Source organism: Vicugna pacos, chromosome 10, assembly GCF_048564905.1.
Source record: "Vicugna pacos chromosome 10, VicPac4, whole genome shotgun sequence".
NCBI classification, from domain to species: Eukaryota; Metazoa; Chordata; class Mammalia; order Artiodactyla; family Camelidae; genus Vicugna; species Vicugna pacos.
In genome coordinates this window covers 66,813,640-66,837,928 of record NC_132996.1, presented here as the reverse complement: position 1 = coordinate 66,837,928, position 24,289 = coordinate 66,813,640, and the positions used below count along the sequence as shown (strand labels likewise).

At 43.1% G+C, this 24,289-nt stretch overlaps 1 protein-coding gene across 3 annotated transcripts; it reads left to right on the top strand.

Moving 5' to 3' along the window:
* The first annotated feature begins 31 nt into the window (after positions 1-31).
* Positions 32-22,976, top strand: STX5 (syntaxin 5). 3 transcript variants are annotated; one of them, XM_006214833.4, is made up of 11 exons: positions 32-187; positions 868-1,111; positions 2,235-2,305; positions 2,472-2,527; positions 2,646-2,716; positions 6,712-6,828; positions 6,905-6,961; positions 7,144-7,225; positions 7,700-7,806; positions 7,977-8,098; positions 22,228-22,976. In XM_006214833.4, exons 2-11 carry the CDS (start codon positions 887-889, stop codon positions 22,385-22,387), a joined length of 1,068 nt encoding a protein of 355 aa, XP_006214895.1. In that variant the 5' UTR covers positions 32-187; positions 868-886; the 3' UTR covers positions 22,388-22,976. The 3 variants fall into 3 exon arrangements, with proteins under 3 accessions (XP_006214895.1, XP_072826249.1, XP_031546653.1); XM_072970148.1 differs by having other exon boundaries at positions 54-187; positions 1,020-1,111; XM_031690793.2 differs by having other exon boundaries at positions 56-187; positions 953-1,111.
* The last annotated feature ends 1,313 nt before the right edge of the window (positions 22,977-24,289 follow it).

Below are 24,289 nucleotides of genomic sequence, written 5' to 3'. Positions count from 1 at the left end.
CTCGGGTCGCCGGGCTCGAAAAGGCGTGGCACCGCCCTCTCGTCACCGGGGGTGGGGTTACGTGTGGGTGACGTGGCGGCTTCTAGGCTTTGGTCGGGTTTCGGCGGCTTCCGCGCCCGGGGAGGAGGCGGTGACGACCCGAGAGATTGTGGCAGTGGCGGCGGCGGCGGCAGGCGGCAGAGAGGAGGTAGGGATCGCTCTAAGAGGGGTCTGGCCGCCGTGTCTGCTCTGGGCTGCTCTTTCCGGGGACGGCGCCGGGCAGGGGGAAGGGAGCCAGGGACACGGGAGCAAGTCCTGTCGGCCCGGCTCGGAGTGAGCGAATACTTCGTAGTCCAATCAGGAAAGCCCCTGTTGAGAAAGACGTCGGCGTTAGCTTATCAGTGGTTGCCGTCCTCCAGAAGGTGGGACTTGGGCGGGGGTGGGACTTCCTGCTTCAAATAAACACCTAGAAATTCCCCCCTCCGCCCACCGAAGTGTGTCCCTCTCAGGAGGTCTGTCGCCGTTTCTCCCTGACGAGTCGCAGGAAGCCGTGAATACGAGAGGGCCCATTTAGGGCCTGGGGCAGTTGCACGGGCCGGGCTAGAGCCTCGGAGCCACGGGACCTGTACTGGTCTTGCCTCTGCTCATGGGCCCCAGCCCGCGCTCTCTCCACCAGAACCAAGTTGGAAGAAGAGTCGAGGAGGGGGACAGCTTGGGCCGGAGAGGAAGCGGGGCCGGAGAGGAAGCGGCCCCAGGACCTACGGGTGGCTTTGGGCGCGAAAGAACTTGCCAAGTGCAGAGGGGGCCCGAGGATCTGCTGGTTGGCGGGGGGAGGGATTTGTGGGGAAGGAGGCTACCTGGGGAATGACACTCTCCCCTCCACAACAGTCCGAGGTTATGCGTCTCAATGATCCCGCGGAAACGCTACGGGTCTAAGAACACGGATCAGGGTGTCTACCTGGGTCTCTCAAAGACACAGGTCCTGTCCCCTGCAACTGCTGGCAGTAGCAGCAGCGACATCGCCCCTCTGCCCCCCCCAGTGGCCCTGGTCCCTCCCCTTCCCGACACCATGTCCTGCCGGGATCGGACCCAGGAGTTCCTGTCTGCCTGCAAGTCCCTGCAGAGCCGTCAGGTAAGTACCTGGAGTGGGAAAGGCAGGAGAGAGCCTGACTGAAACCTGGGAGAGGCGGTGCTCCAGCAATGTTGATTGAAGTAATTCTTGGGGGAACCTGATGGAGAACTGATCCAGCTTGGAGGGGTGCTATCTACTAAGCAAGGGAGAAAAGTTGGGCTAGCTGATCTGGTGGCAAAGATCTAGACTTTTTATCAGGAATCCCCTGAACATGGGTTGCTATTTTGGAAGGAATATCTCAGGGTGAGAGGCAGCTGCAATATATTTGATTTGGGTAAGGAACAGATTCTAGAAAGAGCCTTAGCTCAGAGACAAGCACTTTGAATTCTAGTTCTAGTATAATTCTGTGCTCTGTGACAACAGGGAAGTCAGTCTAGTTGGACTTCAGTTTTTGCATCTGTAAAATAAAGGAAGCTTTCTAAATAAGTAATTTTTATCAAAATCATTTTGGAGTGCTTTTTAAGAAAATTAGGTTTCTTTGTCTTGGTCCAGACTTTCTAAATCCAAGTGGAACCTGAATAACTGTAATTTTAAATATTTTTACTGCTCAACTCTTGTTAACAACTGCTCTGCTATGTGATCTCCAAGAGCTTTCTGTTTATCTCTTCGATTCTCAAATTGGAGGAATAGAACAGTAATACTAGTTACCATTTATTTAGTGCTTACAGTGGACCTGGTATTTGGCTAAAATACTTTACAGCCCTTATGTTTTTTAATCTTAGCAATAGCCATTGGAGGTGTGTGGATGGTCTTCATTTCATAGAAGAGAAAATAGAGATTCAGAATGGTTTAAGTAACGTGCCCCACACCCCCCATCTAGTAAGGGGTAGCATCAAGATTTGAACCCAGGTTGGAGGGGGCGGGTTGGTATAGCTCAGTGGCAGAGCACATGCTTAGCATGCATGAGGTCCTGGGTTCAATCCTCAGTACTTCCATTAAATAAAAAAGGAAAAAACATTTAAAAAAAACTTCAGAAAGATTTCAGCCCAGGTCTTCCTATCTGGACCATCTGGTGGAGGATGCCACTAGTACTAGGGACGGAGTTTAGTGGACACCTGAAGAGCAGTGAAAGCTGGCAATGGGGAGGAAAGGCTAAAGTTTTACATCTTGACATTGTTTTCAGAATGGAATCCAGACAAACAAGCCGGCTCTGCGTGCTGTCCGGCAACGCAGTGAATTCACCCTCATGGCCAAGTGAGTTGAGAGAGGTTATGTGGTGGGATGACACAGTGTCTAAGGAGAAGCAGGCTTGCCTGTGGTGGCCTTGGCTGTGACGACTGGGTCGGTTGTGCCAGTGCTAATGTGGGAAAGGCCCTCTTCTTCCTTTTCCCACGGTGTTCTCACTACTGCTCATTTGCAGGCGCATTGGAAAAGACCTCAGCAACACATTTGCCAAGCTGGAGAAACTGACAATCTGTGAGTGGTCTTGGGGTCTTTCGGAGTTTGGGCAGTGAACCAAAGAGGGCTGAGGAACCGTACTCCCTGAACCTTATCTTCCCCCTCACCTGTCACAGCTTCTTGTATGTCTCTGCAGTGGCAAAGCGCAAATCCCTCTTTGATGATAAAGCAGTGGAAATCGAGGAGCTAACTTACATCATCAAACAGGTGAGTGACTAGCGACTGGGAGAGCCCAGCATTCCCATCAGATCACTTCCATCATTTTCCCTTGCTGTGGAGTCACAGAGCAAGTTTCTAGAGCCAGCCCCAAGCATCCTGCTCATGCATTGTCAGTAAGCACTTACTGATCATCTTCTGGGTATAAAGCACTGTCCTGAGCACCTGCTGCAGTAACATTGTGAGGCAGGATTCCTGCCTTCAGGGGCTTAATTGTCTAGAAGAAGTATCCAGCCCCATAAACTCACACCTGCAGTGAACACTGAACAGGAAGTGAGCGGTCCAGAAAAGATCTTATAAAAAGATGAATGAGACAATCTGGAAAAATTAGGGAAGATTTTATAGAGGAGCTGAAATCTGAGCTGGTTTCAAGGCTTGTGTTGAGGCAGTGGAAGAACATTCCAGACAGAGGAAACAGTGTGTGCAGAGGCATGTCTTATGAAAGGGAGACTTCAAGTCTTTGCTTAGATGTCACCTGCTCAGGGAATCCTGCCATCACCATGCTCTGATCTCTCATACCTTGCTCTCCTTTCTTTTTAATAGCATTCTGACATACATTCTAATATTCTCTATAATTAACTTATTTATGTTTATTGTTTATTTCCTCCCACTTACCTCATCCTGCTCAAAAAAAAGGGGAAAAAAAGGGTGAATGCCACAAGAGCAGAGATTTTTCTTTCTGCTTATTCATAGATGTATCCCAAATGCCTGTATAAGTATCTGGCATATAGTAGGTAGCCAGTATTTGTTGACTGAATGAGTGGTCGGCAGCAGATGCGGCTGGAAAGGTCAATTGGTGGCTGGTTGTGAAGATCATTGTGGGGCTTGCTCAGGAGGGTGGAATCCCTCTGAATGCATGGGCTGCAAAGACCTAGATTAGAACCTGGATTCCAATTCTGTCTGCAGGATACTGGTAGAGTACAGTTCTAACAGTGTGATTCCTTTCTTCCCCAGAATCATGTAGTGAGAATAAAGTGAGAAATTGAATGACCCTGGGGGAAAAAAACCCAAGAGTGAGGACCAGCAGAGAGGCTAGGGAGGAAGCTTATGCGATTGTCCAGTATGAAGATGATTGTGGCAGAGGCCAAAGGACAGACATGTTCAAGAGTAGAAGAGAGTAGAAAAGAGAAGGTTCCATTAACTCTTGGGGCGTTAGTGCATAGGCACCTAAGGCCCACCTACTGGATTCCGAGAGACTTCAAATCCCAGGCCCGCCACTTAAGGTATGACCTTGGGTAAGCTACCTAACCACTTTGAGCATCAGTTCCCTGATAAATAGAAAGGGGACAACATCAGAACCTAACTTCATAGGATTGTTGTGAGGATTCGTTTGTTTATTTTTTCAATCACTCACATTATTGAGTGACTTTTGGCTGCCTGGTTCTGAGGATTCAGCAGTGAATGAGACAAATGTGGTCCCTGCCCCTGGGAACTTCTCTTCTGAATGGACGAACTGCACACTATACAAGTAAACAGAAAAGACAGTTTCAGGTAGTGGCAGATCCTATTAAAGAAATAAGGGTGAGTGAGTTATTCAGACAAGGGGCCTACCTTAACTGGGGATGACCTAGGATGGCCCGGCTGAAGAAGGGACCTGAATGGTAAGGGAAAAGCCAGTCATCCAAAGATCTGATGGGGGCACATTCCAGAAAGTGGGAATAGCAAAGGGAAAGGCCCTGAGGCACGGGTAACCTTCATGTATTTGACTAATGTGGAAGAGGGCAGCGTGGATGCAGCACAGCAAGTGGGGAGGAGGCTGGTAGGGGTGAGGGCAGAGGAATGGGCAGGGCCAGAGTTATAGCCTCTGTAAGCCAGGTAAGGAATTTGGGTTGTAGTCTAAATTTAGCCGGAAGCTCTTAAAAGATTTTAAGGAGGAGGATGGCATGCCATATTTATGGTTTAGAAGATCCTTCTGGTTGTTGTGTAGAAAGCGGGTTGTAGAAGGGCAAACTCTTAAGAGGAAGGTCACTTACGAGGCTCTGGGAGATTTTTGAGAGAGAGAAGAGGCTAGTTTGGACTGGGGCGGCTTCTTTGGAGGAGGTGAGTGGACACATTCAGAGTATATGTTGGAGTCAGCTGGGTTCTTTGTGGGTTCCGTGTGGATTAAGGGAAGAGAGAGGAATTGAGGATGGCTCCTAGTTTTTTGGTCTGAGCAACTGGTGAATGGTAGTGCCACTTACCAAAATGGAAAGGAAGGAAGGAAGAATAGCTTTTGGGGGGAAATCAAGAGTTGTTTCCTGTGTTAAGTATAAGGACAAAGAGGAAGTTGTCAGCTGCTTAGCAGGTTGCGCAGTGCCCAGTAATCAAACATGAGGCTGCTGTTTGGTTCACATGGGGCTGAGTATGTAGCCAGTGCTCCGTGTAGATTATGGCTGTGTGGTGGCATATAAGCCGTGTTAAGGAGAGGTCAGGATGTGACTTAGGAGCCTCCAGCTTGGGTGCCTGGCAGGGGAGGGGTGCCATTCTCTAAGCTCCTGGAGGAAGAGATTTTTATCGGGGGAAATCCTGGAATTTAGTTTTGGATGCAGGTCTGTGAGGAAGCTGCATTAACTCCAAAGGGACAGACCAGTCAGCTGCAGAAATCATCCAGGGGTCTCAAGAGAATGGGTGGGGCTGGGATAGTAACCGGGGCAGAGGGGGAACTGTTGGAGAGACTAGAGCAATTGCCTAATCTAAGTTTTTTTTCCTAGTCTCTTTCCTTCTTTCTTTCTTTATTTCATTGAAGTATTGTCAGTTTACAATGTTGTGTCAATTTCTGGTGTACAGCGTAATGTTTCAGTCATACATATACATACTTATGTTCCTTTCCATATTCTTTTTTGTTGTATGTTACTGCAAAGTATTAAATAATATTTTCCTCTGCCATACAGTATAAACTTGTTTTATATGTAACAGTATCTGCAAATCTCAAACTCCCAATTTATCCCTTCCCATCCCCTTTCCCCACTGGTGACCGTAAGTTTGTTTTCTATGTCTGTGAGTCTGTTTCTGTTTTGTAAATAAGTTCATTTGTCTTTTTTTTTTTTTTTTAGACTCCACATATGAGTGATATCATATGGTATTTTTCTTTCTCTTTCTGGCTTACTTCACTTTGAATGACGATCTCCAGTTTCATCCATGTTGCCACAAATGTCTAGCCTGTTTCTTGAATTCACCATTTTTTTACTTCATCTTCCTCTCCTCCTCTTCCTCTGGTCCTTCCCTGGACCTGGCTGCTGTAGGGCAAGCTTTCTCTGCTACTCCCGGCTGCCTCCTTCATCTCTCTTCTCTCACAAAGCCCTTGGCAGGCAGGCTTGGGAAGTGGATGATGCGTTGGTCTGGTGTAGAAAGCCTGGCTGTGCTGCTAACTCATTGTGTATAACCTTGGACAAGTCACACCTTTCACTCTTTTGCAGTAGAGATTTTTTCAAAGGAATTCTGTTTATAAAAATCATTTCGTTGGTCCTTCTGGGAAGCCGTGGTTTGTACTGTTTGTTTTATGAGGGGGCGCTAACTAGGTTTCTTCACTGATTTCTGCTTGGAGGAGGTACCGGGGATTGAACTCAGGACTCTTGGGTGCTGAGCATGTGCTCTACCACTTGAGCTACACCCTTCCTCCTGGGAGGCCATGGTGCCTTTGACTCTTCCCATCTTCCAAGTACTGCACAGACGCTTTGTGGTCAGCATGCTCTGGGTCTGAGAGTTTGGCCATGAGCATGGCCTCACAGCAGAGGGTGTGGCAATAGGGTGGAGGGATTTAACAGCAGTTATTTACAAACAGAGGAGGCTATGTTTCGCTTCTTTCTGGCTCTGCTCTGCAGGGACTAAGCCAGAGCAAATTCCAGAGCTTAGACTGCCCCAGCAGACCCTTCTGGTCTGACTGAGATACCCTCACCCCTGCTACCAATGTCTACTCTGCCATCTCTGCCAGAGATGTCCATATGGGAGAGTTGCTGGCTGAGGACCCCCTGGTTGATACTCAGTTTTTCTGTTGGCTCTTTCACCAGGACATCAATAGCCTCAACAAACAAATCGCCCAGCTTCAGGATTTCGTGAGGGCCAAGGGCAGCCAGAGTGGCCGGCACTTGCAGACCCATTCCAACACCATCGTGGTCTCCCTGCAGGTGGGACCAGGGAGAGGGGGAGGCAGAAGGGAGGAAGGCGTTGTCTTCTCTGGTTGACCCTCTCCTTTTCTTCCAGTCAAAACTGGCCTCCATGTCCAATGACTTCAAATCAGTTTTAGAAGTGAGGACAGAGGTGAGAAGAATCTGTGTAGGGGAGATAAGAAGCTGGGGTTGAGGGCCCCAGAGGGAAATGGGGAAGGGCCAAGCGGAGGGGCAAGGGCAACAGGGTCAAGGGCACCAGGAGGGATCTCTCTTTAATGTGCCCACTTTCCAGAGGCCTCAGGACCTTTGCATTTCTTCCCCACTCAACCCCAGAACCTGAAGCAGCAGAGGAGCCGGCGGGAGCAGTTCTCCCGGGCACCCGTGTCAGCCCTGCCCCTTGCCCCCGACCACCTGGGTAAGTCACAGGGAGCCCTGAGGGGTCAGGCTTAGTTACTCTGGTTCTGAGGGTGTCCTATAAAGGCGGAGTCGGGTAGGAGAGTGGAGGGCCAAGGAAGTTGCTAGGCTTTATCTCCCAGAGGTCAAACCTGATGACTGGGCTTTATTATCCACACCTAGTCTCCCACATTCTCACCGTTGGTTGAAGGGGAGGGAATCCATTCAATCATGTTCAGAAGAATGAGTTTCTAATATTGTCTGTGCACTTAACTCATTTTACTCACATTCTCATTTAATTTTCACAGTCACCCTTTGAGAAAGCAACTATCATTATCCCCATTTTACAGATGAGGAATCTGAGGCTCAGAGAGGTTAAATGACATGTCCAGGGTCACAAGGCTAGTAAGTGCCAGAGCTGGGATTGAAATCCAGTGCATGTGGGCGTTGAACCTTTTAACCCCTAAGAAGTGTCATGTCTTCTTTTTTCCCCCAGGGGGCGGTGCTGTGGTTTTGGGGGCAGAGTCCCGAGCCTCTGGGGATGTGGCCATCGACATGATGGACCCTAGGACCAGCCAGCAGCTGCAGCTCATTGACGAGCAGGTACCCAGGCTCTGAGCTGGGCAGGAGTTGTTCTTCTGTCTTCCTTTGTGGGCCACAAGCAAGTGTTTGGAAGGTGCCATGGGTGGAATGGCAATCTGGAGGGTCCTCAGGAGGCAGGCCCTACCCTGAAGAAGCTCCCAGTGCTCACGTGCACTCTCTCTCCTCTGAAGGATTCCTACATCCAGAGCCGGGCAGACACCATGCAGAACATTGAGTCCACAATTGTTGAGCTGGGCTCCATCTTTCAGCAGTTGGCACACATGGTTAAGGAACAGGAAGAAACCATTCAGAGGTGAGATGCTTTCTCTCTTTAACCTCAAAAACAAGAACCCTCTCTTCCCTGTGGATTGACATCTTAAAGGTCTCCAGGGACAGCTGGATGCCCTCTGGAAGAGAAGAGTGAATCCTGTCCACCTGTAGGGTCCAATTCACCTGCCTGCATCCACTCAACAAGTGTTAGAGAGTGACTGTTCCATGGCAGGCACTGCTCTAGGGATGCAGTGATGAATGGAACAGTTACGTCTTTGTTTCCTGGAGCTTAGTTTGTAGTGTCTGTATGGAATTCGACAGGGTGGGTGAGGAAAGTTGTTAAAAAATATTGACAAGAAATTTTCAGGTAGTGATAAGGGCCAAACTGAGAATTAAAGTAGGAAGAGGTGTCAAGAAAATGACGGAGTACGTATATCAGATTGGGTGGCAGGAATAACTGCTCTGAAGAAGATGACATTTAAGCAGAGATCTGAATGACAAGGGATCCAGCCATGCAAAGGAGAGGGAGAGTATTCTAGGCTGTGTGTGGGCAGCTAGAGCATAGGCCCTCCAATGGGACAGTCTTGCTGTATTCAAGAATCAAGAAGGCTAGTGTGGCGAGAAAGCAGTGAACAGGAACAGAGAGGTACAGGATGAACCTGGAGGGAGGCAGGTAGAGCCCACCAATGGGAGGGCCTCTCTGCTCCTCTGGCACCCCTGCTACTGCAGGAGGCATTTGATCTGCTCCTCTTCTTTGGTACTTAACGTTCATTCAGTCAGTTATGGAGATACAGCCAGGGACCAAAAAGACAAAGGTCCCTGTCATTGTGGAACTTACATCGTAGTAGGGGAGATAGACAATTAAAAATATACATTATAAGTAAGTGGTCCAGTATAGATATATTTGGTGGAAATAATTAAGTTTTTATTCATTCATTCATTTATTTTTAATGGAGGCACTGGGGATTGAACCCAGGACGTTGTACATGCTAGGCATGCACTCTACCACTGAGCTGTACCCTCCCCTCTACCAGTATACATTTTTGCCTAGTGATAAATGCCATAAATAAAAATAGAGTAGGGTAAACTAATCAGGAGTGCTAGGTTTGGAGGGGCAACTTGTGATTTTAAATCGGATGAGCGAGGTAGCCCCTATTAAGATGATGACATCTGCCCAAGATTTGAGAGAAGGTAGGGGAGTTTGCTGTGTGGATATCTGGAGAATACCTGGCAGAGGGAAGAACCAGTGTAAAGGCCTTTAGGCAAGAATAAGTTATGAGTTAAAGGACAGCAAAGAATGAGGACAGGTGAAAAGGACAGTAGGGGAAATGGGAGACCAGATCTTATGCGGCCTTTTAAAGCCAGTGTAAGGGTTTGGCTTTTACTCTGAGTGACATGGGGAGCCATTGCAGGGTTTTGATGAAAGGTTATACTATCTGACTTCTGTTTTAAAAGGATCATTTGGTTGCTGTAGTTAAAACAGATTGTAAGGGCCTAGGATAGAAGCAGGGATATGGGTGCAGAGGGCTTTGCAGTAATCTAAGCAAGAGGTGATGGTAGCTGGGATCAAGGTGGTGAGTAGTAATTGGATTCTGGATATATTTTGAAGGTAGAACCAACAGGATCAATTACTTGATGAACTGAATGTAGGGTGTGAGATAAAAAGAGGAGCTTATGATAACTTCAGGCTTTTGATGTGAGCAACCAAAGGATTCATACCCTTCATTTGAAATAGGGCTGTTTACTCGGGGTAGAGTAGGTCTGGAGGGGAATAGGTTGTGTTGGACATGTGTCCAACAAGAAGTGGACAACTGAGACGTCTAGGTAGAGATAGCAAACAGGCCTATAGATATGAGGAGTTTAGGAGACAGGTCTGGGCCAAGAGTGGGCAGAACTGGACTTTGAAACTAGGGAAGGGAATTTGTTTAAAGAGGAGGATCAAGCACAGAGTCCCACGGCCATTTCTGGATGCAAGTATCAGTCCTGGGGTCACTTACTAGGAGGTAAGGAAGCTGATGAGGTAGGAAGAAATATAAATGAACATTGTGTCCTAGGAGCCAGGAAAAGAAAATGAATCAAGGAAAGAGTGATCAGCTGTGACGAATCTTGCTTTTAGGCCAAGCAAGATGAGAGCTGAGAATTTAATCGGAGGGTTTAGCTCGTTAATATTTAATGTAATTTTTGATAAGATCAGATTTAGGCCTACCATTTTACTATTTGTTTTCTGTTTTTCCCTTCTGTTTTTCGTTCTTCCCCTTCTCCTTTCCTGTCTTTTGAATAGAAAAAAATTTTTTAATTCCATTTAAATTTATCTGTTGGTATTTTAGCCATGTGTCATTGCTTTTTTTTTTTTTTGGTGGTGGTTGCTCTAGGGATTACAGTATGCATCGTTATCTTTTTGCAGTCTACTTTCTGCAAAATGTGAGAATTCTGCAGTCCTCTTCTCAGTCTTTTTTGCTCTAGTTGTCATATTTATTACTTCTACATACTTCATAAACCCCACAATATAATATTATAATTTTAATCTTAAAATTCAAAGAAATTAAGAGGGAAAATAATCTTTTATATTTACTCACGTATTTACTATTTCTAGTGCTCTTCATTTCTTCCTGAATATCCAACTTCCATCTGCTGTCAATTCCCTTTAACCCAAAGAATTTTCTTTGGCACATTTTGTGGTGTAGATCCGCTGATGACAAATTCTTTTACTTTTCTTTTATCTGAAACTTCATTATTTCACACTCATTCTTGGAGAATATTTTCTTTGAATATAGAATTTTGGGTTTACAGTTTTATTCTTTAAGTGCTTTAAATATATCATTCTACTGTCATTTGGCCTCTTGTTCCTAGTGAGAAGTCAGTGGTAATTCTCACTGTTGTATGTAATGTGTTTTTTTCTGGCTGCTTTTCAATATATATTTTTTTATCTTTGGTTTTCAGCAGTTGACAGTTTATGTATCGAGATGTGGTTTTCTTTGAATTTATCCTGCTTGAGGATTCTCTGAGCTTTTTGAATCTGTAAACTTTGACATAGTTTAGGGAATATTTGACCATTATTTCTTCAAATTTTTTTCTGCCTCTTTCCCTTTCTGTCACCTTTTTTCTGGGAATATATTTGTGTGTGTGTAATCAACTATAAATACATATATATTTTGTTGAAACATGTATATATGTATCAACAGATTGCATCCCAGTAAGAGGCATTTAATGTCATAGAGTGTCCCTATATTAGTGAGAACAAGTATGATCACTTGATTGAGGTGATAATAGAAAATCTCTCCTTTCAAAAGTACATTTTCTTCTTTGCAGTCAGCAATTGATTTATGGCATACCCTGTTCCCCAAAAACCTTAACTTAATGTTTCTAGTAGTCATTTATGATGCTTCCCTGGTCTGAATCAATTTATCTCATCAGGGGACTTTTTTTCTGTAAAGAAGAGATTTCCTTTACTAACTGCATGACCTGAAGTTCCTCTTAATCAGGCTGGACAAAACCTTAATTATTTTCTTATAGAGTACATAGTTTATGGAGCAAGGTGCCACAGTAGACCAAGGAGGTTTGTTTTTTAGTTCTTCCTCTTTTTTGAGTATCATTATGGGCTTAAAGTTTTGTATTATAGTTTGTTAGGATAGATTATTTTCAGTGCTCAGACTGTTCCCAATGTGTCCAGTGGGAGACAAGGTTGTTGTTTTGTTTTATTTTTTAAAGAATGAGGAAAAATAAAAGTATGTTTGTATCTAATGGGAATGATCCAACAGAGAAATAAAAATTGATGATATAGCAGGAAGAGGGAAGAATTCTTAAAGTTATGTCCTTGAGAAGGTTAGAGGAAGTGGGATCCAGTGCAGAGGTGGAGGACGTGGCTTTAAGATGAGCTGGTGATAGCTGGGAAAGCAAAATATGCTGTACAGGTGCTGGGGGTAGGGAGCAAGACAGCTGAACTCATAGCACCTTATAAATGGCTGGTGCTCAACTGGTAGTTGAATAAATACAGAAACATCCTTTTAATCAGTGGTTGCCAAATGTGGATGTTCATAGGAACCCCCTATAGAGCTTATAAAAACTGAAGTTCTCACCAACCAGAAGCTGGCAGCCTCCGCGCAAGGCAGGGCCTAGCAACTATCTAGACCAGGGGCCAGACAAGCCTACCAGACCACCCACTCCTAGTCAGCCCTACCACAACAGAAGAGCCCATAGAACATGGGGCATCCCTACAGCACGTAGCTCTGGTGATCAGAGGGAAGTGCACTGCTGGGATGCATAGGTCATCTCCTGCAAAAGGCCACTTCTCTAAGGTCAGGAAACATTACCAACCTACCAGATACATTGAATAAAAACAGCAAGTTAGGCAAAATGAGGCAATAGAGAAACATGTCCCACTCAAAGGAATAAGATAAAACCCCAGAAGAAGAACTAAGTGAAGTGAAGATAGGTAACCTACCTGATAAAGAGTTCAAAGTAATGTTGATAAAGATGATCAGGGAACTTGGGAAAAGAATGGATGAACACAGTGAGATGTTTAACAAAGAGTTAGAAGATATAAAGAAGAACCAAACAGATGCATGTAATAAGTGAAATGAAAAATACACTAAAAGGAATCAATGGTAGATAAGTTAGACAGAGGAATGGATCAGCAAGTTGGAAGACAGAGTGGTGGGAATCATTGAAGCTGAACAGGTAAAAGAAAATCAAATAAAAAGAAATAGCACAGTTTAAGAGACTTCTGGGACAACATCAAGTATACTAACATCTCATTATGAGGGTTCCAGAAGGAGAAGAGAGAAAGAGACAGAGAACGTATTTGGAGACATAATAGCTAAAGGCTTCCCTAACCTGGGAAAGAAAGTAGACATCCAGGTCCAGGAATCCCAGAGAGTCCCAAACAGGATCAACCCAAAGAGGACCACACCAAAACACATTGTAATTAAAATGGCAAAAATTAAAGACAATATTAAAAACAACAAGGGAAAAGTAACAAGGTACATACAAAGGTACTCCCATAAGGCTATCAACAGACTTTTCCAGCAGAAACTCTGCAGGCCAGAAGGAAATGAAATGATATATTTAATAAGCGATGAAAAGGAAAAACCTACAACCAAGAGTGCTTAACATGGCAAGGCTTTCATTCATTGAAGAGATCAAAAATTTTAGACAAACAAAAGCTAAGAATCAGCACCACCAAACCAGCTTTATAAGAACTGTTAAAGGGATTTCTCTAAGTGAAAAAAAGAAGGCCACAACTAGAAACATGAAAATTACAAAAGGAAAAAGCTCATTGATAAAGGTAAATATACAGTAAAGATAGTAAATCAACCACTTACAAAGCTGGTAGGAAAGTTAAAAGACAAAAATAATAAAAATCTTCTATATCCACAGTAAGTAAGGAGTACACAAAACAAAAAGAGGTAAAATATGATGTCAAAAATAACTATGGGGGAAGGAGGTAAAAATACATTTGAACTTAAGAGATCAGCAACTTAAAATAGCCATATATATAGTTATATATAGCAGTATATTTCTACATATAAGCCTCATGGTCACCACAACCCAAAAATCCATAATTAGATAGATACACAGACAAAAAAGTGAAAGGAATTCGAACATAACACCAAAGATAATCGTCATATCATAGGGGAAGAAAAACAAAAGAAGAACAAAAAAGAACTACAAAAATAACCTAAAACAACTAGCAAAATAGCAATAAGTACATACCTATCAATAAATGCTTTAAATGTAAATGGACTAAATGCTCCAATAAAAAGACACAAAATACCTGAATGGATTCAAAAACTAGATGCATATATAAGACTCACTTCAGATCTAACAACACACACACAGACTGAAACTGAGGGGATGGAAAAAGATACTCCGTGCAGATGGAAATCAAAAGAAAGCTGGAGTGGCAATACTTACCATACAAAATAGACTTTAAAACAAAGACTATAACAAGAGACAAGAACCTTACATAATGATCAAGGGATTGATCCAAGAAGAAAGTATAACAATTGTAAATATATATGCACCCAATAAAGGAGCAACTAAATATATAAAGGAAATATTAACAGACATAAAGGGAGAAGTTGACAGTAACATGATAATAGTAGGGGGCTCTGACACCTTGCTTACATCAAGGGACAGATCAGACAGGAAGTCCATTAGGAAACACTGGCCTTAAATGATACATTAGACCAAATAGACTGACATATAGAACATCCCATCCAAAAGCAGCAGAATACACATTCTTTTCAAGTGCACATGGAACATTCCCCAGGATAGATCAACATGTGAGGCTACAAGACAAGTCTTAGTAAATTTAAGAAAATTGAAATCTTATCAAGCGTATGCTCCAACCACAATGCTGTAAGGCTAGAAATCAACTACAAGAAAAGACTGCAAAAACAAGCAAGTGGAGGCTGAACAATATGCTCCTAAACAACCAGTGGCTCACTGAAGAAATGAAAGAAGAAATAAAAATTACCTGGAGAGAAATGAAAATGAAAACACAATAATACAAAAATCTATGAGATACAGCAACAGCAGTTCTAAGAGGGAAGTTTATAGCCATAGAAGCCTACCTCAGGAAATTGCAGAAATCTCAAAAAACCTACCCTGACACTGAAAGGAACTAGAAAAAGAAGAACAAACAAAACCCAAAGTTAGTACAAGGAAAGCAGTAGTAAAGATTAGAGCAAGAGTCAATGAAGTGGAGACTTAAAACAACAATAGAAAAGATGAGTGAAACTAAGAGCTGGTTCTTTGAAGAGATAAACAAAATTGAGCAAGACTTACAAAGAAGAGAGGGGGCCTAAGATAATAACATCAGAAGTGAAAAAAAGAAGCTACATCTGACACCACAGAAATATAAAAGATCAAAAGAAATTACTATGAAAAACCATTTACTGGTAAAATGGACAACTAGAAACAGTGAACTAATGCCTAGAAATGTATAATCACCCAAGTCTGGAGGAGGAAGAAATAGAAATAGAAAATATGAACAGACCAGTTACCACTAATGAAATTGAATCAATGGGGGAAAAAAAAAAACCTCTCAACAAATGTCCAGGACCAGATGGCTTCATAGGGGAATTCTACCAAATGTTTAAAGAGTTAACACCTATCCTTCTCAAACTATTCCAAAAATAAATTGCAGAGGAAGGACTGATTCTGAACTCATTCTATGAAGGCAGCATCACCCTGAAACCAAAACTAAAGATATCAAAAAAATAAAATTATACACCAATATCACTGATGAACATAGATGCAAAAATCCTCAGCAAAATATTAGCAGACTGAATCCAACAATACATTAAAAATATCATACACCATGATCAAGTGAGATTTATCCCAGGAATACATGGATTTTTCAGTATCGGCAAATCAGTCAATGTGATACACCACTTTAACAAACTGAAGAGTAAAAACCATATCATCTCAATAAATGCAGAAAAAACTTTTGACAGAATTCAACATCCAGTTATGATAAACACTCTCCACAAAGTGAGTATAGAAGGAACATACGTCAGCATAATAAAGGTCATATATGATAAGCTCACAGCTAATATACTCAACAGTGAAAAGCTGAAAGCATTTCCTGTAAGATCAGAAACAAAACAAGGGTGCCTGTTCTTGCCACTTTTATTCAACATAGTATTGGAAGTTTTAGCTGCAGCAGTCAGAGAAGAAAAAGAAAGAAAAGGAATCCAAATTGCAGATGACATGATACTATACATAGAAAATCCTAAAGTTGCTACCAGAAAGCTACTAGAGCTTGTCAATGAATTCATTAAACTGGTAGGATACAAAATTAATATACAGAAATATGTTGAATTTCTATTCACTAATAATGAACCGTCAAAGAAGGAATCAGTCTCATTTACAATCACATCAAAAAGGATACCTAGGAATAAATCTAAGGAAGTAAAAGACCTGTACTTGGTAAACTATAAGACAGTGATGAAAGAAATTGAAGAAGACACAGATGGAACGATACACCATGTTCATGGATTGGAAGAATGAATATTATTAAAATGACCATACTACCCAAGGCAATCTACAGGTTCAGTTTAAGCCCTGTTAAAATACTAATAGCATTTGTCACTGAACTAGAACAAATCTTAAAAATTTGTACAGAAGCACAAAAGACCCCCCAATATCCAAAACAATCTTGAGAAAGAACAAGAGCTTGAGCTATCATGCTCCCTGTCTTCAGACTATACTATGATCCTACAGTAGTCAAAACAGTATAGTACTGGCACAAAACCGGACACATCAATGGAACAGAAGAGACAGCCCAGAAATAAACCCACACGTGCTTAAGTTTAATTAATCTACAAGAAAGGAAGTGTCAGATATAATGGAGAAAAGATAGTCTCTTCATAAAGTGCTGGGAAAACTGGACAGCTGCATGTAAAACATTTTCTCACACCATATACAAAAATATACGAAGTGGACAGCTGCATGTAAAACATTTTCTCACACCATATACAAAAATAAACGAAGTGGATTAAAGACCTAAATGTAAGACTGGAAACCATAAAACTTCTAGAAGAAAATATAGGCAGAACAAAAGTCATGGCAATATTTTTGCATTTGTCTCCCAAGGCAAAAGAAACAAACAAAAATAAACAAATGGGACCTAATTAAGCTTTTGCACAGCAAAGGAAACCATCAACAAAACCAAAAAACAGCATTAAGTAGAATGGAAGAAAATATTTGCAAATGAGATGACTGATGGGTTAATACACAAAATGTATAAACAACTCATACAACTCAACAGCAAAAAATCAACCCGATTAAAAAAATGAGCAGAAGACCTGAATAGACATTTTTCCAAAGAAGACGTACAGATGGCTAATAGGCACATAAAAAGATACTCAGCATCATTAATCATTAAAGAAATGCAAATCAAAACCACAGTATTACCTGATACCTGTTACAATGGCTCTCATCAAATAGACCACAAGTAACAAATGTTGGGGAGGATGTGGAGAAAGGGGAACCCTTGTACACTATTGGTGGGAATGTAAGTTGGTGCATTCACTGTAGAAAAACAAGTTTGCAACTTCCTCAAAAAAGTCAAAATAAAACAACTGTATGATCCAGCAGTTCCACTCCTGGGTATATATCTGAAGAAAAAAAAAAAACAGCACTTCAAAAAGGTACATTCACCCCAGTGTTCCTAGCAGTATTACTCGACTAGCTAAGATATAGAAGCAACCTAAGTGTCCCTCAACAGATGAATGGATAAGGAAGACTTGGTGTATATATATATGTATATACACACACACACAGACAATATGCACAATGGAATACTACTCAGCCATAAAAAGAATGAAATCTTGCTATTTGCAACAATATGAATAGACTTGGAGGATATTATGCTCAGTGAAATAAGTCAGCCAGAGAAGGACAAATACTGCATGATATCACTTATATATAGAATCTAAAAAGTAAGACAAACTAGTGAATATAACAAAAAAAAGAAACAGACTCAAATACAAGCTAGTGGTTATCAGTGGGGAGAATGAAGGGGGAGGGATAAGACAGGGGTAGGGGATTAAGAGATACAGACTACTATGTATAAAATAAGCTACAAGGATATATTGTACAGCACAAGGAATATGGCCAATACTTTATAATAACTATAAATGGAATATAACATTTAAAAATTGTGAACCACTATGTTGTACATCTGAAACATAATATTGTAAATCAGCAATATCTCAATAAAAAAATGGAAAGAAAAAAACAAATGACTATAACCAAACAGGAACAGGCTCACAGAACACACTAGTGGTTACTGATGGAAGTGGGGAGAGGCCAGAAAGAAGTAGGGTTTTAAGAGACTAAAAACTACTATTATAAAATAAATAAGCTACAGGAATATATTGTACAGGAATATTTTATAATAACTAAGTGGAGTGTAATCTATAAAAATTTTGAATCACTGTGTTTTACACCTGAAGCTAACAGAATATCATAAATCAGCTATGCTGAATTAAAACCATATGTATTTTCTCCTAAAAAAATACTGAAAATTCTTGGCGGTCCACTCCACTCACATCTGTGGAATCAGAATCTCCAAGTGTGAGACTAAGAACCTTTTTTTTTAACCTTGCTCAATTCCTCAGACTACATTGTTCTCAGTTGGGTAAGAAGAATGGCCACTAGTGGAGACAATGGGGAACAGGAGGGGTGGAGTTTTGAGGAATCCACTAGTTCACACATTCTTGCCCACTTGGGCTTATGCCTTCAGGCAACATCCGGTCTTGGTTCACCTTTATTCCCTGCGGCACCTAGTTAGTGGCTGATCGTGTGAAACTGAGTGAACACCTGCATTTGTGTAAACCAGGTTTCCCAACACTGATCAAGTTAAGCAGCCTCACGTATTTCATTGGGCAATATAAAGGTGCTGTGAATGCAGCTGTCTTGGTCCTAGAATCAGGGGAATTGACTGATCCTTTTGTGGTTCAGCTGAGATCCAGGGAATCCTTTGCTGAGTGAGGCCATAAACACTGTAGCTCCTCAGGCTACAATGTATTTTGAATATCAGAATATTATTATAGATTCAAAGAAACAGGTTTGTAAATATATTTGGGGTTTTTGTGTGTGTGTGTTTGTATGTGTATACATACATTTTATTGAAGTATAGTCAGTTTACAATGTGTCAATCTCTAGTTACGTGTTTTAAATATTTAGAACTAGAGCATATATACAACAAAATATATAACACACATTCTAGTCTTCTTGAAAGAGTGTTGTAAGTATTTTTCAGTGTTCGTACTCATTTGCTCATCGGTTTAGCAAGCATTTGTTATTGCTGCTGTGAACTGGTCCTCCTGGATCTGGGGATAGGGAGAGAACTCAAGAGGAGGCAGACTGGTGCAGGGTGAGAGAAATGAGGTTTATTCTGGAGATTATGAGCATCACACTTCACGCGCCAGCCAAGAGGTCTGTGATGCTCAGAGGAGAGGACTAAGCTAGAATTAGAGCTTGGGAGTCAGCAGCTTCTTGGTGAGACCATGAGGGTAGATGAAACCACCCAGGGACAGTGGGTAAAGTGAGAAAAAGAACAAGACAGGTCCCCAAGGACTCCAGGTGCATGTGGTGAAGGGAATTGTCCAAGAGACTGAGGAGGGGGGTTTAGGAAGAAGAGAGAAAAAAGAGACATCCTTAGAAGCTGAAGTGAAAGGAATTTGGGGAAGAAAGATGTAATTTCTTGGTGTCCCTGAGAGAGGTGTGAGTTAAGATGTTAAGTGTAACATCGGCAGATGTTAATTAGATGGGGGCGGAGGGGGAGTTGATTAGATCGGTGCTAGCAGTTTCAGTTGAATGGCTCAGAAGCAATTTGGCAGTAGATGGAAGCATAAAAGGGAAATAACAAAGGAGAGAAAACCTTGTGGGCACCAATATGAACAAGAAAGTGAAATTTTGACAGGATGATGTTTTTAAAATAGACATAGATATTCTTGTGTTGGCCTCCCATGAATGCCAGTGGATCTGGATTTGAGCACCCTCGTTAGAAACCAGTGATTTAGTCCGCGGTTCTCAAGGTGTAGTTTTCTGGGCCCCACCCTTGCATCCCTGAATGTGAACCCTAAGAATTGGCATTTTTGAGATGCTCAACAGGTGATTCTTACTTTTCCTAACGTATAAAACCTGCTGATCCAGTGTTAGTCATTTTTCCCTTTCCTCCCAACTTGTAAATTAAAAAAAAAAACTCAAACTGTGGAGAAGTTGGGCAGTTAGCATAGTGAACACAGATGTTCCTGCCGCCTAGATTGACCAGCTGTTGGCATTTTATCACATCTGCTCGCTCTCTTTTTTTTCTGAATCATTTCAAAGTAAGTGTAAACATCATGACATTTTATCCCCAGATACTTCAGCGGCATCCGCCTAGAATAGATCTCCACAACACATTATCATTCCTAAGAAAAGTAACGGTTCTCCACCACAGCCCCATACTCAGTCTATACTCAAATTTCCCTAACTGTTCTTAAAAAAAAGTTTTCAGCTATTTTTCTTCTATTTAAAACCCAGGCAGCAGTCACACATTTCATTTAATCTATTTGTCTCTTTAGTCTGCCTTTTGTTTTGTTCCTTTGTGGCATTTACTTTTTTTTTTCCTTGAAGAGGCCAGTGCCTCTTGTACAAAGTCCTGTATTTGTCCACTGTTTTCCCTATGATTGAATTTAGGTTCAGTATTTTAACCTGTTACGTAGATGATCAAATCAGTAGGTGCTTGATGAGATTATCTCTTTATTGGTGATACCAAGTTTGGTCACTTGTTCAAGGTGGTGAGCATCACACTGAGTTGTCTGTGGAGTGATGCTTTGAGTTCTTGTGAATGTCCAGTATCTTAGCCCCATGATGATCCTGGCCAGAATCATTTGAGAGATTGTGTGTGGCAAAGTGGTAATTGTCTAATTCTCTCATCCCTTCTGCATTTATTAGCTGGCATTCTTCTATAAAGAAGGAACTTTCTCTCTTTAAAATTACTGTAGAATAATAGTAAATTTTAATTCCGTGTCATATAGTCCATTACCATCATTATTCTTTATTACAATCAGATTTCCTAAATCTGGCCACATGGAGCTACTTCAAAGCAGCTTCTGTATCCACTGAACATGACCCAATTACTCTCAGTCGCTGGCAAGTTTTGGGGAAACTGAAACTCAGAGAACTAAAATTCAAGATCTCCTAGTCACAGTCAGATAATCCTTCCAGTTCTTAAGCTTCACTGTCTTCTTCAGTCAACCTCCTTTTTTTCTCATTCGCAGTCTGCCTTTACCTCCTAGTCCTCTGGTTTTCGATGCCTCTCACATCCCTTTATCACCCATCCTCTCTGTTCAGCCAGACTCACTCCAGCTTTTTATTGCTTAATTCCTTCCCTCTGTAGTTTTTCTTTCTCTGCATAAGACATCCTTTTGTCCTGCCCTTGCAAGCGTTCCTCCTCTCTGTTTTCCTCAGCCTTCTCCCTCCCAAGTCTTTATTTTCTCCCCCCATTCATTTCCAGTTTCCAACTCCCCTGCTGCTTCCTCTGCATATCCCACCGATTCCTAACTTTATCACCACCAGAGTTCCCTTCTATTAGTTTTCATTCACAGGCTTCCATTTAAAATCTTTTATATGCCAGATTGCATTGTTTTTCCGTTTTTGTTAAGCACAGCCATTCATAGTTGCCAATATGAATGAGCTTTAATTGAGTTTGAGGTGACAGATGCATCCTCACTGAGAAATGTAACCATAGCCAGAAGCCAGGACACCTGATACGTTGGTTAGCCTCTCTGACATAAATATCCAGGCTCTTGTATTTGGACAGAGAGTAGCTCGCCATCCTCATGACCACCTTACCAGGACCCTGGGCTTGCAGCCACTGGCCCAGCCTTTCCTCTCACTTTCCCACTTGATTACCAGGCTCCACCAACTTTTCTGCCCTTACAGCTCACAAAGGTCTCTGCTCCCAGCTCTCCTTGCAAAGACTGGGCTTTATATTTGGTTTTTAGGATTGCATATGCAGGTTAGCTGGGAAATGCTGTATTTTCCACAGCAGTGTCTCAAGAGATTGCTGTTCTTCTCTGTGCCCTGAAAGACATGTTCTCCTAATACAGGGCTTTTCTTATCCCTTGACTTTCTGTTCACATCATCAGGTTTTTCTTCCTTTCTCACTCAGAACCAGGACATCCTGACCATAATGGTCTGTGAACCTTTCCCCCTTATTACAAATGCAATACTGTTTATTAGACAAAACAAAATAAATACTGATGAGCAAAAATTATAACAGCTAACATTTTCGGTCCTCTTAGTATGGGCTGGACACTTTATACAACTCATTTACGACTGACAACAACTGGAGAGATAGGGCTTGTGTTATCCTCATTTTTCCTTCCTTTGCAGTTGAGGAAAATGAGACTTGAGGTGAAGCGACTGACATAGGGCCCTAAGCTAAAAAGTTGCACAGCTGATTTTCAAACCAGAGCCGAGACTTTTTTATATTCCCCTTTCAGAGCTTTTTTCTATACACAAATATATATATACACAGAAAAATGGTATCACACTATATATAAACAATTTTATATTGTAATTGTCTTTCCATGTCAGTAAATATACTTCAACAGCGTTCTTTTTAATCCAGTGTCATTCTGTTTCCCCTCCTCCCGGCCTTGTCCCCAGGATCGACGAGAACGTGCTGGGAGCCCAGCTGGATGTTGAGGCCGCCCACTCAGAGATCCTCAAGTACTTCCAGTCGGTCACCTCCAACCGGTGGCTCATGGTCAAAATCTTCCTCATCCTCATTGTCTTCTTCATCATCTTTGTGGTCTTCCTTGCCTGAGCCCTCTCCACTCTGAGGCACTCCGTGGGGGTTTGGAACTCTCCTGGGAGGGCAGTTGCCAGAGCTGCCCGGAGCCTGTGCAGGGTGCTTGGGAGAAAGGCCCTGTTTCCTTGGAGCTGCTGAGAATGGCCACTGCCCCTGATCCCCCACTCCTTGCCTCTGGCCACCCTGTCCTCCCCTCATCACCCTCAGGCCCACGAAACACACGGTTCTGGATTTGGACTCTGCTGTGAAGTGGCTGGAAGGGAGCAGAGGCCAACTGGGGGGCCCGTCGGGGAGGTTGTCTCCACTGGGAGATTTTTATAAACCCATCCTAGCCTCTCCCAAAGGAAACTTTGGCAGCAAGGGGGGAGATGCCCTTCTCCACCTTCGTGAGAGTGAGGAGAGGAAGTGAAACTGCCCCAGGGACCAACTTTCCCATCTGGGTTAGAATTTGACCTTTTTCTTCTTCCTCTCTTCACCATGTGAGGCAGAGGGGCTTGAGCCCTCAGCTGCCTGCACAACCCCAACTTTGGGTGCGTGTGACTCTCGATCTGCCAAATGTGCTGCAGCTCGTTTTCTCCCAATTACAAGAAGACTGTCAGCCTCATTATCCATGTCGTCATTTCTGGGTGGGAGCGTCGGAGGGCCTAGGCAGCACATGGAGTGAGCCCAGTGCCCAGTACCAGAACTGAAAGGGTTGAGCTGATGGTTCTGAGGGGCCAGGCTTTGCGCTCTGTGGATACAGCTGCTTCCAGCAGGGGATAACCAAGCACTGAGTTAGCATGGAAACTTCCCTCCAAAGGGGGCACAGGAGCCCAGAGTGGGCCCCTAATTGGTGGCAACTTCCAGGACCATCTCCAGCAGTATTCCAACCTGTTTCATCTGCATCCTCCAGCCAGTTGGCCCCCAATTTTTCTTGGACTGGAAGTAGCAGGAGCTCTGCCTGCTGCCAGGAGTGGAAGACGAAGTGAAGAATTTGTTCCCAGCTCCAGCTGAGGCTCTTGGTCCCCTCAAAGCCCCTCTTCAAATCCAGGCTAGTCACAGGAGAATGAAGGCAAGACCTGCCTGGAATACCTACCCTCCAGGGGGGTTAATATGATTGTCAGTCCTGACCAGGACCCACAACCACATCATTCTGAGGTCAACAGAGTTCCCCCGTTTCACACACCCCAAAGGAAGTTTAAGCTGTAGGGACAACAATCACCATACACTGGTCTGGCCCTAGTACTTTGCGGGGTCAGGGAGAGCCCATGTCTTTCCTAGCCCTGGCATTTTAATATTTCCTCTTCCCTTGGCCTGTTTTCAGCAGATGGTCTTGATTGCATCTTCACTGCCCAGTTGACCCATGATGTGGGTTTAGCACAACATATCAGTGGTGGGTGGGGAGATTTGTGAAGACAGCCAAAGTCTGACAAATTCAGTTTCTTTAATTTGACCTAGCAACTCTTCTTGGGGGGAATGCATAGAATGGAAATCAATTTATTTCACAAATATTTGTTGAGTTCTACTACGTGCTAGGCTTGGTACTGAGCCAAGTGCCGGAGGAAAAAAAGCAATGCTTTTGTTAAGTTCGTGCTCTCTTGGAGGTTAGGTTCTAGTTTTCTGTTTTATTTTGTAGGCGAGGAGACCGAGGCATAGATCTCTACAGGTGGCAAAGGGCTGAGCTGAGGCTTAAGCCCTTGGCTGGATCCCCCTAGGAGTCTATGAGTTGTCACTCGCGCTCCGAGGCCCTACTCTCCCATTCCTCGGAAGCCCTTCGCGTGGCCCCTCTACCCTGTTCCTCTCCGAGCCCTGTGCTGCAACAACCAGCTCTCTGCTTCAGCACGATCCCTGAAAGTGCTGGCCTAGCAGGGCTGATGGATGAGAGCAGTAGCGGGGCGAACCCGCAGGAACCCTTGGCTTCCAGAGCTCAGGCCCTGG